Raw genomic sequence first — 14,033 nt, 5'->3', positions numbered from 1 at the left:
TGCAGCGACCCGTTTTGTGCACACCTCGGTGAAGGACCCTTGTAAAGCCAGAGCCACCTTGAAAGTTTGCGACTGGTAGTGGATTTTCCAGATGCTACAGACCAATCATCCAACCAAACAGTCCATTCGATACTGCTCTTGTTGACCCGACAGCTTCAGGGCTTGTCGAAAGAGTTAATTCAATCATGTTCGTCAAGCCAAGACCCAAGAAGAGTCTTCTACCGCCGCCGTCGAAGAAGCGAAAATCGACATCCGCCGTCGAAGAAGTCAGTTTCGACAATGATGCGCGCCATGAATACCTGACGGGATTCCACAAGCGAAAGCAGCAGCGGATTAAGAATGCCCAGGAGGAGGCTGCCAAGAGGGCTCGCCAGGAAAAGATTGAGATGCGGAAGCAGGTACGTCTATCTGGTACTCCTAATAATGGATGCCCATGATGGATCCTAATCTGTGCTGTTAGATCCGAGAGGAACGCCGCCGCGAGGTCGAACAACACGTGGAAACTGTGAACCGAATGCTACAGGAGTCAGAAGCCGCCGGAGCGATCGAGCAGGGGTCGGACGACTCTGACGAGTGGGACGGCTTCCCTGATCAACCCAATCTCGACATTGTGGACCACGAGGAAGAGTACATTGACGAGGATCGTTACACGACGGTCACCGTCGAGTCTGTATCGGTGACAAGAGATGGGCTGCATAAACCAAAGGTCGACGAAAGCGAGGACGAGGACGACAACAAGGAAGAGGCCAAGGACACACCCGACGGCAAAGCGGCAAAGTCACGACAGGAGAAGCCAAAGAAGAAAAAGAAGAAGTTCCGCTATGAGTCCAAATTCGATAGAGAGTTGACGAACATCAAGCACAGGATCAAGAGCAAAAGGAGGGAATAAATAAGGTCTCCAGCCGAGGAAAGGGAGCAATCGGAGGACCACGAGGACAAGCATTTACAAAGATACCCTTGAGAAAAGCCAGCTTCAACCAGCTAGTAGAAACGTAATATGCGGTAGCTGCTCCATTCGCTCATCTGGCAACACTTTGAAAACCATACAACCAAGACAACCGCCGGGCGGGTAGGCCACAGACACAGCTGTCCCGGGACATGCTAACAACCATATCTTGCATCCGGCACCTATGTATCGAGGTCGAGAGTCGCTTAGATGTTGCCAATCTCGTTCTGGAGGTCCTCCAGGTCCTTCTGGAGAGCAGCGTACTTCTTGGACATCTCCTCGTACTTGGTCTCCCACTGGTCACGCTCGTTCTCGAGAGCTTGCACCTTGCGCTCAAAGTGTCCAGCCTTGACGTCGGTCTGTCGGAGCCTAAAAGGGGGTAGATTGTTAGCGTACAGCCATCCAACAGGGAGCGAAATTGAAGGTGTCCGAAATGGCGGTGGGGAGGGACAGCTCGCCAAAAGGGCTGACGTACTTCTCGTTGGCCTCACGGAGCGTCTTGTCGGCATCCTCGGCCTCCTCCTCGAGGAGCTGCAGCCTTCGCTGGAGAGTCTCGTTCTGGGTGCCGTGCTGCTGGCCCTCATCGGCGGCCTTCTTGAAGTCCTTGACGGCGTTCTCGAGCTTCTCGACCTCACCCTCGAGCAGGTTGTTCTTGTGCTGCAGCGAGGTGATTTCCTGCTCCTTGGACAGGTTCTCCTGCTCGAGCACCTTGACCTTGGCCTTGAGTTCCTCGACCTGAGAAGTGGCCTCGTCGGCCTCCAGGCGGAGCTGGTTCATTTTCTATCCACCATCGCCATATTAGCATGCGGCGACGATAGCTTACCCCTCCACAGTGGCCTTGGGGAATTATGGCGGGGTAGCAGAGGGAGCTTGGGTGACAAACCTCCTTGATGCGGTCCATTTCGATGAGCTGGGGCGGTTTCGATTCGGGCGAAGAAAAGGGAGGAGGAAGCCTGGTGATGGAGTCAAAAAGCGCGTTGTTCGGGTGTAAGATGAAGTGGTTAAGATTCAGGAAAGGGGAGAAGTGATGCCCCTCTATAACTGCCTTCCCGGCGGTGGATGCCGCGATACGTACCTAGCGAGCCCAGCCTCATTGGTTTGTGGCGGTCACTGGCCTGTGGCGCTCATATGCCTGCGCCTTCCAATTTTAGGTTGCAGCATACGGTTGCCCGGCCAGCCACCACCGGCCAACAAAACATCCTGGCATTAGACCCAGCTGCCTGGGGGAAAGGGGCCTATTTCCTGCCCAACTAATCACCTCTTGAATTGCAACAGATGACGAAGACACCATCAGCCTAGCTGCCTACTCCAAAAGAAACATTTTCGTATATTTGGTTCGTTCATTGTAGCCATCATGTTGGCGGCGCATCGCGACCAAGAGAACCTGGTTCACAGCCAGCAAGTTCCCACCAAACAGCAACACAAGACCCCGGGCGCCCGATACCCCAAGACGCCATCTCGGTTTGCTCAGCACGATGAGAACGCGCCCACCGCTTTTACCGGCAAGACTGGTCTTGGAGGAGCAAAGACCTTTCTTGGAAATGATAAGACTCTGGCCAAGGGCCATGGAGCTCAACAGGCCATGGTGACTCCCATGGGTATGGGCATCTTCCCAAAGAAAACAAAGACCAATTGACTGATTAAAAACACTTCAACAGGAACTCGAAGCAGAGCTCCCCTTGGCAACAAAACCACCAATGCCAAAGCTAAGAATGGGCAGGCGGGCGGCGTCAAGGACATTGTCAAGGAGATCGAGAAGACGCAGCTCAAGCCAACAGCTCAGAAGCCCAAACTCCGACCAGTCGACCTCGCACCGCTCGAGTTCAGAGTTAAGGAAGAACAAAAGGCGATCGAGCAAGAGGAAGAGGAGCCTGAATACGCTCCACCAAAACCCAAGGACTTGCCTTATGAATCTGATGTCTTTCCCAAGGGCCTCTTGACTCTTGAGGGTCTCAAGAAGGAGAACCTTCTCAAGGGTTATTATCAGCATTTCTACAACCCTGTAGATGATCAGGGTGTTTCTCGTCAGGACAGGGAATTCGAAGCGGCCTTGAAAAAGGTGGCAACCAAGGCCGAGGAAAGAAATAAGCAGGAGGTTGATGCCCTCACTTGGAACATCGATGATCTTTCGGAGACTGAGGACCATGCCAAGCCAGCGGTAACCAAGAATGCAGCCGCCGGGGTTTCGGGCCAGAAAAGAACGGGCATTCGATCCAAGCAGCCTTCCAGCCTTGCCTCGAGGCGCGCTGCATCGGCACTGTCGATTCACTCGGACACTAGCAGCAACACCAAGGTCCCGACTGTCGCACGAACGACGAAGGCTAGGAAGCCTCTCAGCTCCCTGATTCAGGGCAGAAAGACCACTCGTGCCGTCGCTCCTACGAAGGCCTCGCATGCCGATAGCGCCACTGCACAAGCTGCGTCAAGAACCACCATCGGTTACAACCGAGGCCGATCTGCCTCATCCATGATGCAAGCCCAAACTCGTGGAGCTGGCGCGACAGTCAGGCCTCAGCGTTCGGTCAAGCCTGTGGAGACACTCGACTCCATCCAGTCTGATGCGACGATCACACCGGCTCGCCTTCGCCAGGCGACGTTGAAGAAGCAAGAGAGCCAGCCTCGCCCCCAGTTCATGTCCATCTTCGATGAGGACAGCGAAGGCGACGACCTCGGACCATTGAGTCAACCTCTGGTGCTTTCCGACGACGAAGACGAGTTTGAATTGAAGCTGAACTTCTGAGATTGGATGCGGAATAGTCTGTACGATTAGGGAATATGCGGCGTTGGGAAGGGAGCTCGTCAGTGCTTGACGCTCAGTTCATGGGAAGGCGTTTGGGGTATTCTTTATGAATAGGTCTCTGGGTCGCTTGACTTGGAGACGAAAAGCCAGGACCTTTGTGATTCTGGACAGATACAGTTGGCGAGTGCCAATATGAATGACTTTGATTGATGACAGGTGTCGTTTGGTGTGTTATCAAAATAGAATTTGTTTTCCAAACAGCCCAGAGCATCATTTCGCCGAGGTCTTGTTGACTCTACCTACCTACTTAGGTAGGTACCTGAGTAAACAGACAAGCGATCCCCAGTTCCTTGGTACTCCACTATGATGACATCGGAGTGACCGATCATGGGGAACCAAACAAACAAAAGGGCTCGATAAATGCCGATTTTGGACTATTCTTTCGTCTGTTTTAAGCTGGCGTTCTCTATTTGAACCCAATCTTCACAAACAATATGAGGAGCACTCTCGTTTCCAGTGTGTCAGGTCTGGCCCCCTTTGTGGACTCTGGAATGCTTGGACAAAGAGGTGGCCATGTGTTTGATGCATGATGACTGGCTCCCCATGGTGGATGAAAAATGCCGGGATGGCCCACTAGCATAATAGCTCGGCTACGTTGAATTCCAGGGGTTGTCAATTTTAAGATGGCCGTGGGATCTTGAAAGCGACATTTCCCTCTTTTTCGAGGGATGATGGGCCATTCAAAGTATGGTACCACGTAGAGTTGTGGCAGGCATGGAAGGTAGGCGCTATTTGACTACTCCATGGGTTCTTTCCACTGTCATGCAAGTGAAGCCCAGAAATGGGTAATAAAACAAACGTCACATGCTCTGTTGGACAAAGAAGGGGACTCTAGTTCGTTTGTCCCCCTTCGGACTGTGGCTGTTTGCATCATCTCATGCAGTCAAAGAAAGCGGGCAACTGATCTGATGCGCATCAGAAGCTGGACGCCACGTTTGTCGAGGGGAGGCGCGGTAGCGGGACTTGGGACGCGTTAATGAGCACAACCTTGCCCCGTCAACCGTGTATTTTCCTGCCGACCCTCTCCAATCAGCGACAGCACAAGCCGCTCAAGCCACCCCAAGATCACTCACAGTGTGGCTGGTGGAACCTTCATTACCGCTCTGTCCAGAGGCTCCTACTCCTGCATCCCTGAACCCAAAAGTCAAAGCCCAGAGCCAGCCAGGCCCAGTCAATCGTCAACTTTCTTGGTCGTCAGCCATTTTTTCCTCCTCCCGCAACCAATTCTCCTCGTCTTGCTCCACGACTTGGACATTGATACCGGCCATCGCAATCGACACCGCTACGCGCTTCGCTTCCTCTTCTCGACAAGGCGTCGGACCTTCTGGCCCTGGCGACTTTTTTCTCCTTACCGCCGCAGGACCTTGTTTGCTGTGCTGCGCTGGTGGATGACGCCGCTCCGCCGCCCTCTGCCACACTTCCACCTGCAACGTCGCTCGGTCGCGTGAAGGCTCCTCCTGCGCCCTAATTCTGCCCGCCTCTTCGCTCCTGCGCTCACAACCACCCGTCTGGAATCGCCTCAGAGAACCTACCAGCGTGGAAATAGCCCCTCCACAGTGCCGTGTGTACCAGACGCTTCAACGCTGGGTATATCATGGTCGGAGCACGGGGGGGGAGATAGGAAGAGCGCATCGTCACGATGACTCGCCCGCCAGGCGCGAGCTTCGCGCAGTTCTTCCCGACGGCTCCAAAGGTAAAGGCTCAGGCTCAGAGTCGCGCAGATCGAGAGCGGGATCGCGACCGCCCCAAGACGACGTCGTCGTCGGCGTCCATCAACGGCGGCGCCTCCGACCCGACGCCAGCGTCCGCTGGGTTTGATGCCCACGCGAATGCTTCAGCCCAGCCCGCCCCTGGCCCCAACGGCCATCTTGCCGTGTCGGATTCCCTTCCCGCTCACCCTGACGACAACGGATCCCCCCTCGCAGACATCCCCAGCACCGTCGACTCGGCTAGCTCCTACAGCAGCGCCGCCTCGTCCATCTTCAGCACGTCCGCCCGGCACGGTGCCGCGGCGACTGCCACTTCGTCCCGCCTCCCCACCTCGAGCCTCACTCCCATCGCATCCAAAGATTCGCCATCCAACTCGTCGGCTACGGCCCCAACAAAGCCAGACATGTCGGCATCCCTGGCCGCCGATCGGGCCGCGAGACAATCCTCTCATAATTCCCCGGCCGTTGGTCCCAATGGCTCGATATCAGACGGACCCCTCGCCATTGAGCGCCCTCCGGCTCGAGATCCCATGCCCTCCGTCAAGGGCCTCAAGTGCACCTATGATCCGCTCCTCGATCGAGTACACAATAAGAGCGTCAGCAGAAACGCCAAACCGACCTATAAAGAGTTCGGTCGGGTACGTACAATTATATATCTTTCTCCCTTCGGGGGGGCGTCATCTGTGGTGAAGAGACTCATGGCTAATGAAACTGGTTAGGACGATGACGCCCCCCCAACAGATCCTCGGCTGTCCAAGCCTGGAGGTCGTCTGGGTTATATCAACACCGACTACTACCTCCCTAAGGCGCGCCTCCGGCCAGCGCCTGAGAACATCAAGCCTTACGCATACGACCCCAAAACCTCCATTGGCCCTGGTCCACCGACTCAGATCGTCGTGACGAGGTATAATCCGCTGGTCCCTTTTAGCAAGGTGACAGCCATCTTTGCCACCTTTGGCGAGATCGCCGAGAGTAGCAACAAGATGCACCCAGAGACTGGCAGCTACCTTGGCTTCGCTACCATTCGTTACCGCGATTCGAAGCGCCCCGACCGACCCCGTGTTTCCGCCATCGATGCTGCTCGCCGAGCTGTGCGAACTCGTGGCATCAAAGTCGATGCTGACGTTGTGCGTGTTGACTATGATCCTGAAGGGCGTAGGAGTCGACGAATGCTTGAAGAGCATCTCAGGAGGGAAAAGGAAAGGATGGAGAAGAAGGAGAAAGAGAGGCTTGCTCAAGCAGCCCAGGCACCTCCGATCGGTCCAAAATCCACACCAGCGTCGAGCTTCACAAGACCTCCCCCCACCGCTCCCAAGGGGCCGGCAGCCCAGAGACCTACTGGTGCGCCCAGCACCCCGCAGCCGACGACAACTCCAGTCCAACCCAAGGGCCATGCTGCGGTTGAGGTCAAGAATCTGGCCCCCCAACTTACAGACGAACCATACATCTACATCGCAGGCGATAGTGTCCCCGTTCTGACAAGCATCGTACCGCACATGAAGAAGCGGCTAAAGAATTACGGATTCGAAGACATTCGCCTCGACAAGTCTGGATACTACATCGTCTTTCGCAACTCTTTTACTGGCAAGTCTGAAGCTGAAAGATGTTTTCGTGCTGTTAATCACACCGAATTCTTCAACTATGACATGACCATGCAGCTCTGCCTCCCTCGGCCTCGTCGGTCAGATGAGTCCCCCGGCCGTCGCCGACAGGCCAGCGCGAGCCCTGATCGGAAGCCTCGCGGTGAGACGGGCCAGCGCGAGGAGAGAGACAGGCGGCGAAGAGAAGAGGAGGCAGACCTTGAAGAAGAGAAAAAGCAGAGGGCTAAGAACTTCGACCCGGTGATTGAGGCTGTGGAGGTTGTTCGTCGTGAGATGACTGAGCATCTCATTCGACACATCCGCACCAAGGTCGCCGCGCCTTTTCTCTCCGAATTCCTGGATCCTGCCAACCACGTCGCTAAGCGACGAAAGCTGAACATTGAACACCCCGACGATATCGAGGAGATACCGAGCATCGAGGACGGCAATGATAGCTCACGTGTGGGAACCCCCAACTCACGGGCCGATCCCATCGAGCGGCGAACCGGCCGCCTGGAACCCAAGGCCTTGCCGAGAATTCGAAAGACAAAGATCAAGGGCCAGGCCCAGCGGAGTGCCTTTGTTGATCCCTTCGCACGTCAACGACCTCCTGTTGCTCGGAATGCCTTCCGTTCCCTCCATCACCGTCTGCGGAGCTTGGATAGTGACGTTGAGTCCGATGACGACACCGATACTCGGGCGCTGCTCGCTCGCGAGACTGAGGAGCCCGAATCCCGTCCTCGCAGTCGCATGAGCACCGATGACGAAGCTTCCAAGGATGACTTTGCCTCTTGGGGACCTGGGGAAGACGACTCGATGACGGAGGCCAGCTTCCACATTACAGATCCGTTGATCTCAAGAAAGCGTAAGCTCGATGCCTCGGTAGAAACCGCCTTCAAGCGTCAAAAGAAGTCTGATGAGGAACTTTTCGGAGTCAAGCTCGGACAACTTGGCACAGGCTTCGTCACTCGGGAAGATTCTGTGGACATTATCCCGGAGCCGGAAACCGGTGACGACCTTGAGAGCAGAGTATCACGGTCCGAAACTCCTGCTTCGGTGATTGGAAAGACGCTCAAGAAGAAGCCCGCCAAGGCGAAGAAGAAGACCAAGAAGGCTGTGTTTGAGGAACGTGAAGCCTTGAAGCGCCAAGCCGAGACGGATTCGCAACGTGATGAGGAAGAAGTCGTGGAAGCACCCAAGGCGGAGCCCAAGGTTGAAGAGAAGCCGCCTGCAGAGCCGGTTCCAGAGCCAGTTGTGGAGAAGTATGATGAGAAGCTTCTGTCAACGGAACCCCTGACACCAGCCCTGGTATTACCTGACGGCTTCAAGCCAGATTTGTCCCTCTTCCAAGGACTGGCCCTTGGTGTGAACGACAAGCCCGATATTGCAAAGCTCTCCAAGAGATTTGCGGTCAAGGACATTGGCGACCCCGAGCTGTGGCTGTGGAAGCGTAATCGCATTAGGGAGCTTAACTCAACCCAGGGCACACTCGAGAAACCAGTGTCGATCGAGGGCTACTATGTCCCCAACCCCACTGGATGCGCACGTACCGAGGGCGTCAAGAAGATTCTCAACTCTGAAAAGTCCAAGTACTTGCCTCACCACATCAAGGTACAGAAGGCCCGACAAGAGCGCGAGGCGCGCTTCAAGAAGTCAGGCAAGGATGCTGCGGCTGCAGCGGCAGAGGCGGCCAAGCTCGCGGCTGAGAAGCTCATCGCCAAGGGCAACTCGCGAGCGAACCGTGCTACTAACCGGCGCTACGTCGCAGACCTGAACGATCAGAAGAAGACTCTGGGTCAAGACTCGGACGTGTTCAAGTTCAACCAGCTTAAGAAGCGCAAGAAGCCCGTCAAGTTTGCCCGCTCGGCCATCCACAACTGGGGGCTCTACGCCATGGAGAACATTGCCAAGGACGACATGATCATCGAGTACGTCGGCGAGGAGGTGCGACAGCAGATTGCCGAGATTCGCGAGAATCGCTATCTTAAGAGTGGCATCGGCAGCAGCTACCTGTTCCGCATCGACGAGAACACCGTCATCGACGCGACCAAGAAGGGCGGCATCGCCCGTTTCATCAACCACAGCTGCATGCCCAACTGCACCGCCAAGATCATCAAGGTCGAGGGAAGCAAGCGCATCGTTATCTACGCGTTGCGCGACATCGCTATGAGTACGTCCTCCAGTTTCCACATCCCCTATAGAATCTCTGCTAACACTATTGCCTACAGACGAAGAGTTGACCTACGACTACAAGTTCGAGCGTGAAATCGGCAGCCTGGACCGTATTCCCTGTCTCTGCGGCACGGCGGCATGCAAGGGCTTCCTCAACTGATGGGTTGATTGATTGATTGATTGATACTATAATACATTTCTCTTTTTTCAACAGCCAAAAAAGGGGTTGGGCTCTCTGTTTTACTAGGTACACCAAAGGCGAGAAAGGGGGGCATTCATCAAACGTTCAGGGGGCCTCCAAGGGGCGTTCAACCGGCCATTACCATGACTTTTTTTTCCTTTTCCTCTCCTCTTCTAATCGGCTGGAACAAGGGTCGTCTGGTTGCCATTCTCCTGTATATACCAACCAGCCCAACATGATAGACACGGAGTTTGCGGCAACTCTACCAAAATGAAGTTCAGCGTCGACGCTACCTATCCATCCACACTTGACACGTCTCTATAACTTAAGTCCTCGAGTATGTAATGACAGTAATGGCAAAACAGAGCTGGAGTGTAGGTACTGGTTCCCTAACTCTCCCCATGTTGTGTACAAAACCCTTTCTCTACTGTATTATCCTGATCCCCTCCACGTCTTCTCCTATCAGGACAGCTCGGTAGATTCGAAGTCAGATTTGCCCCTCCCTCTAGTTGGCGTCATACTGTAGATGTCGTGTGTGCGTGCTTCTCGTTCTTGTTCGCGCCGTGTTCGTTCTATATTGGTTTTAGTCTTGTTCTTTCTTGACCCTGACTCGTCGGTCGCCGACGTCTGGAGGAGCTCTAGGTCCAAGCATCCAGTCTTGCATGGCAAGCCACTCGCTCCAGTTTGATTCGGCTGCCTGTATCTCCTCCTCGGTGACGTTTTGTAAAGGCCTCAAGAATGGAACTGTCTGCCCGTCCGCCATGTCGTACTGGGACTTGACTTTGAGCCAGTTGTCACTCTTTGCGGCAAATAAGTAGTTTCTGCGTTCGCTCTCGTGGACGGGTCCGATTCCTTGCAGCCAGTCATCGCCAAAGAAGCCATGAAGAACAGCAGGAGAGTCGAAGCCGGTCACTACAAGACGGCGGATGTAGGGGATCAGGGTAACTGATGTCCTCGGCAAGCCCAGAGGAATAGTACCGGAGGCTGATGCCGACGGGCCTGGTCCGGAGCGAGTAGGTGTCACAGGAGGGGAGTTTCCCTTCTGGAAGGGCAAGAGAATGTTGACACAAGCGGCCACAGTCTGAACGGGGGCGCTGTACTGGGCATGGTCGATGAAGTAGCGGAGGCAGGACTGGAATTGGGGATACCACTCGAAGATGTCAAACTGTGACTCTTGAAAGGGCTGTATCGGCAAGTTAGTCTAGGTAGGACTAGCTCTGAGACTGGGCAAGCCAGGGGACGGTCCAAGAGCCAGCAAGCGGGGTTAAGGATAGACCACGTACGCTTTGGAATTGCATGGACATGATGGCTGACGGTGGTGGGCTCAGAATAGGGCTGGGGCATCCGGCATGCTCTCCGTCACAGTTCTCGGTGACCTCGAATCAGGAGCACTTGTGGAAAAGGTGGTGTAGAGCAGAAGGGGTGTCTCTCATGGCAAAGCCACCCAAAGTAAGAACAAATGGACAGACGCTTGGCAAGTGTTCAAGATTGGAGCCGCACAGTCAGGGAAAGGTGAGGAGCTAAGCTGCGGATAAGTACTCGGCACCGTTGAGACAGGCCCAGTCCAGTACGGGGTACGGGATCAGCAGGGAGGTTGCAGGCCTCGCAATCAGTGACTGCAGCGAGCGCAGCGACTGCGGCGTCAGCGGTGAAAGCGACGGGCAAGGAGAGGGCGACGGTGATGGGGCGCGCAGCTGAGAGCGGTTGCAAGCGCTGTACTAGTGATTGGTCGGGGGTGAGCTGCCGGGCCAGAGTCGAGTGGATTGTAGATGGATCCCCGTGTAAGTCAATTCGTAAGGAGGACGTAAAGGCGCGGAATGGCTGGTGTAGTTGGTTGTCCGTATTAAACCCCAGCCAAGCAGCAGGACGAATCTCGACCCCAGGAGACCCCTGCCCGGACCTGGACCTGTCTGCAAGATGGGGTATGTATGTAAGGAGACAGACAGGGTTAGGCTGGCAAAGATATTTCTGGAGCGTGGCCAGCCAAGAATGCAGCGATGTGTATGAAGCCTTGGTTGGGCAGTGCTGAGATGAAGATGGAGTAGGTGACGAGGGTTGGTGCGTGTTCTATCCAAGATATTGGTGTTGGAGAGATAGAGGATGCTTGTGTAAGATGACTGAGAATGGAAAGATAGGGCGACGGGACTGAAGGCGGATCCAAGCCTGGGAAGGTGCAAGAGGGTTGGTGGTTGCCAAGGACGTGGTTGCCTCTATCAGCAACGGGATCTAATGCAGGAAGGTGCCTCGAGAGGAGCGGTAAACGGGCAGGTGGCGAGAAAGAGTGTCTGGGGTTTCGGCAGGTATTATACTCGGATGAGGTTGAGTGTTGACATTGGCTGAGGGAGGGGACCTAGATGTCGTCGGTAGGTAAGTAGGAAGGCAGACAGCCTGGTAAGGTTGAGGTTGTGTTAGGTAGCCCAGCTCTTGCCTTTCTTTTCCCACTCGGTCTCTCCCTCCCGGACCTAGAACCTACTCGGACCTGACGTCCCTAGGCAGGTACGTAACCAACTCTGACCTGCCCCAGCACGCTACTATTGGACCTGGACCCTTCTTTCCTTCTTCCTGTCTCCCTTTTCCCTGTATGGGCAGCCGGCCGAATCACGAGTTCTCGAGGGGAAAGTGACAAGTGATAGCCAGAGGCGAGACTAGCTTCCATTTTCCTCCTCCTGACCCTCGTCCATTCTTCTTCAGCACCCCAGGCATGTCTGTCATATCATCCATCCATGGACGGTCCAGGTCCAGGTCCATCATCAACTGCCGGCTAAACCCGCCGATTCGATACCCTTCCCCTGGGGCAGACCCACGTTCGCGCCGGCGCCCACCCTCACGCCCATGCCCAGCTACGGTGGTACAGGTACAGCCCACACGCCCTCGTCGCCCGGGTCCGCTTCGAATATCTGCTGTATGTAGGTATGTACGGTACGGAGCACGGGGGATGGATAGTGTCCGCTCACCTCACCTCCTCGAGAGGACCCTTGGGGCTGCACATGTCGGCCTGCGGCAGCCTTGCGTCGCCACACACTCGTCGTGGATGCAGCACGGCAAGGGTCCTCACTCAGGTCTCGGCTACCGACCCAGTCTGTCAGTACAGCAACCTCCCACGGCCTCTCACCCGGGCGATCGTCTCCCGCGGACGGGAGAGCTATGTCTACTCTGTATACAACTGAGTCCCTGGAAATCTTGCGTCCGCGCGCGTACGGAAGCATGTCATGACTGCCGAGGTGAGGCTTCAATCCCTGTTAAGACAAGCGGCGTTCCCGTCCGCTTGAATAGTTTGGTGGCTGACCCATGGTTCTTTATCCCTCGACTCGACGGCTGCGCCAAAAGCCCATCACCTTGCAGCCCGGGAAGGGAACCGCAAGTATAGCACGCGCGGTATATCCTCGTGCAGGCATTCATTCACTGTTGTGCATGCATGCTTGTGGTGCCGTACCGTGGGCTTGGGTCCCCTCCCCGATCTCTATCAGCCTGCGACCAACCACGAAATCGACGTCAGAGCCCGCCAAATTTAATTATTACTCAACAAAGGCAAACCCAGGCTGAGCACCGTCCAACAGACCCTAGTCAAGCTCAAGACACGCGACGGGGACGCGGAAAGAGGCTTGTCACTAGCTAATCATCTTTAACTAGGGCCCAGAGCTGAGGCGTAGCAGGGGGTTGACCTCCAGGGGATCTGGTTGGCCAGTGGCCAGATCTAAATGCCCGTTCGAGATAGACGAGCCTTTTGCCTCCTCGGGGGCCATTGCCAGGTAATTATCAAGTGCTTTCTCACAGCCCAGAGACGGCAGAAATGCACTCAGTTACCTCAGCAGCGTCAGCCCGGGGCGCCCCCGGTGTGAGTTGACTCGAGCGGAGTAGGATCAGTCGTCAATAATTTCTTGGCCGGCGGTTAACACGACTCGCGCCCACCGCAGGCAGGTCCTCGGCAAACCATTGTCCTTGACGGGACCGAGATGAGCTGCCCCTATTCCCGCGTCGCTCATCACGGCTCAGGTTTGCTATCACAAGTCATGAATGGCACGCAGCTACATAAAAGCAGGGATTTCGGCCAGCAGCAAGGATACACCTATCGGAACAAGAAAAAGCAATGGAAAAAGCAAGTCAGCGACGATGTCACACTCGTCCCCGATGGACCCGGTCGATTGGAAATCGACCTGTTCCCTCAGCCAGCATCCACCTACATGACATACTGTACAGCTTTGGGTGCTGCAGCTGCAATGATATGACTGGCGACTTGGGCGGGACAACGAACCGAGTGAAACGAACTGTTGGTCAACACCGATGGTGGCCAACAAGGACCCTTTGACCTTCAGGCCATCAAGGATGGAATGGCGATGATACACTGCGCGGGTGACAAGCCCCATTCAGCAACGATGACGATGCATCGTCTGTGGGGCGTGGGCTCAGCTCTCTGCCACTGTGCTCGAGAAAAGATACTCCTTGCCTCGGTTGTATTCATCGACTGCTCATCATTTACGTTAGTCGGTGATCATTTGTTGCCAAAACGGATATGTTCCAGGGCAGTTGACTACTGGCGCTGTCCTAGCAGTTTAGCTGGGCTTCTCGATTCCAGCAGGTCAGACAAGATTTCGCGTCCATTGACGCCAGAAATAGGGGAATTGGACTCACCAGGCTGTCGACGACA

The 14,033-nt window shown here is 55.2% G+C and overlaps 5 protein-coding genes across 5 annotated transcripts; 3 read left to right on the top strand and 2 right to left on the bottom strand.

Moving 5' to 3' along the window:
- Nucleotides 1-185: 185 nt before the first annotated feature.
- On the top strand, nucleotides 186-889 carry NCS54_01123400 (Hypothetical protein; the record flags this gene model as incomplete). The annotated part of the gene is made up of 2 exons (XM_053156515.1): nucleotides 186-398; nucleotides 461-889. 2 exons carry the CDS (start codon nucleotides 186-188, stop codon nucleotides 887-889), a joined length of 642 nt encoding a protein of 213 aa, XP_053012490.1.
- Nucleotides 890-1,152: 263 nt separating this feature from the next.
- Nucleotides 1,153-1,943, bottom strand: NCS54_01123300 (Hypothetical protein; the record flags this gene model as incomplete). Its single annotated transcript, XM_053156514.1, has 3 exons — nucleotides 1,830-1,943; nucleotides 1,422-1,726; nucleotides 1,153-1,315 (listed from the first exon to the last, which is right to left on the bottom strand). The coding sequence occupies exons 1-3, from the start codon at nucleotides 1,845-1,847 to the stop codon at nucleotides 1,153-1,155; spliced, it is 486 nt and encodes a 161-aa protein (XP_053012489.1). The 5' UTR covers nucleotides 1,848-1,943.
- A 357-nt stretch (nucleotides 1,944-2,300) lies between these two features.
- NCS54_01123200 (Hypothetical protein) lies at nucleotides 2,301-3,686 on the top strand (the record flags this gene model as incomplete). Its single annotated transcript, XM_053156513.1, has 2 exons — nucleotides 2,301-2,544; nucleotides 2,605-3,686. The coding sequence occupies 2 exons, from the start codon at nucleotides 2,301-2,303 to the stop codon at nucleotides 3,684-3,686; spliced, it is 1,326 nt and encodes a 441-aa protein (XP_053012488.1).
- Nucleotides 3,687-5,385: 1,699 nt separating this feature from the next.
- Nucleotides 5,386-9,367, top strand: NCS54_01123100 (Histone-lysine N-methyltransferase, H3 lysine-4 specific; the record flags this gene model as incomplete). Its single annotated transcript, XM_053156512.1, has 3 exons — nucleotides 5,386-6,093; nucleotides 6,175-9,205; nucleotides 9,264-9,367. The coding sequence occupies 3 exons, from the start codon at nucleotides 5,386-5,388 to the stop codon at nucleotides 9,365-9,367; spliced, it is 3,843 nt and encodes a 1,280-aa protein (XP_053012487.1).
- Nucleotides 9,368-9,971: 604 nt separating this feature from the next.
- Nucleotides 9,972-10,692, bottom strand: NCS54_01123000 (Hypothetical protein; the record flags this gene model as incomplete). Its single annotated transcript, XM_053156511.1, has 2 exons — nucleotides 9,972-10,571; nucleotides 10,672-10,692. The coding sequence occupies 2 exons, from the start codon at nucleotides 10,690-10,692 to the stop codon at nucleotides 9,972-9,974; spliced, it is 621 nt and encodes a 206-aa protein (XP_053012486.1).
- Between the last annotated feature and the right edge of the window lie 3,341 nt (nucleotides 10,693-14,033).

The sequence above is a fragment of the Fusarium falciforme genome, chromosome 9 (genome assembly GCF_026873545.1).
Source record: "Fusarium falciforme chromosome 9, complete sequence".
In the NCBI taxonomy this organism is placed as follows: domain Eukaryota; kingdom Fungi; phylum Ascomycota; class Sordariomycetes; order Hypocreales; family Nectriaceae; genus Fusarium; species Fusarium falciforme.
The sequence above is the reverse complement of the archived record's forward strand: the minus strand, read 5'-3'. Positions and strand labels throughout refer to the sequence as shown.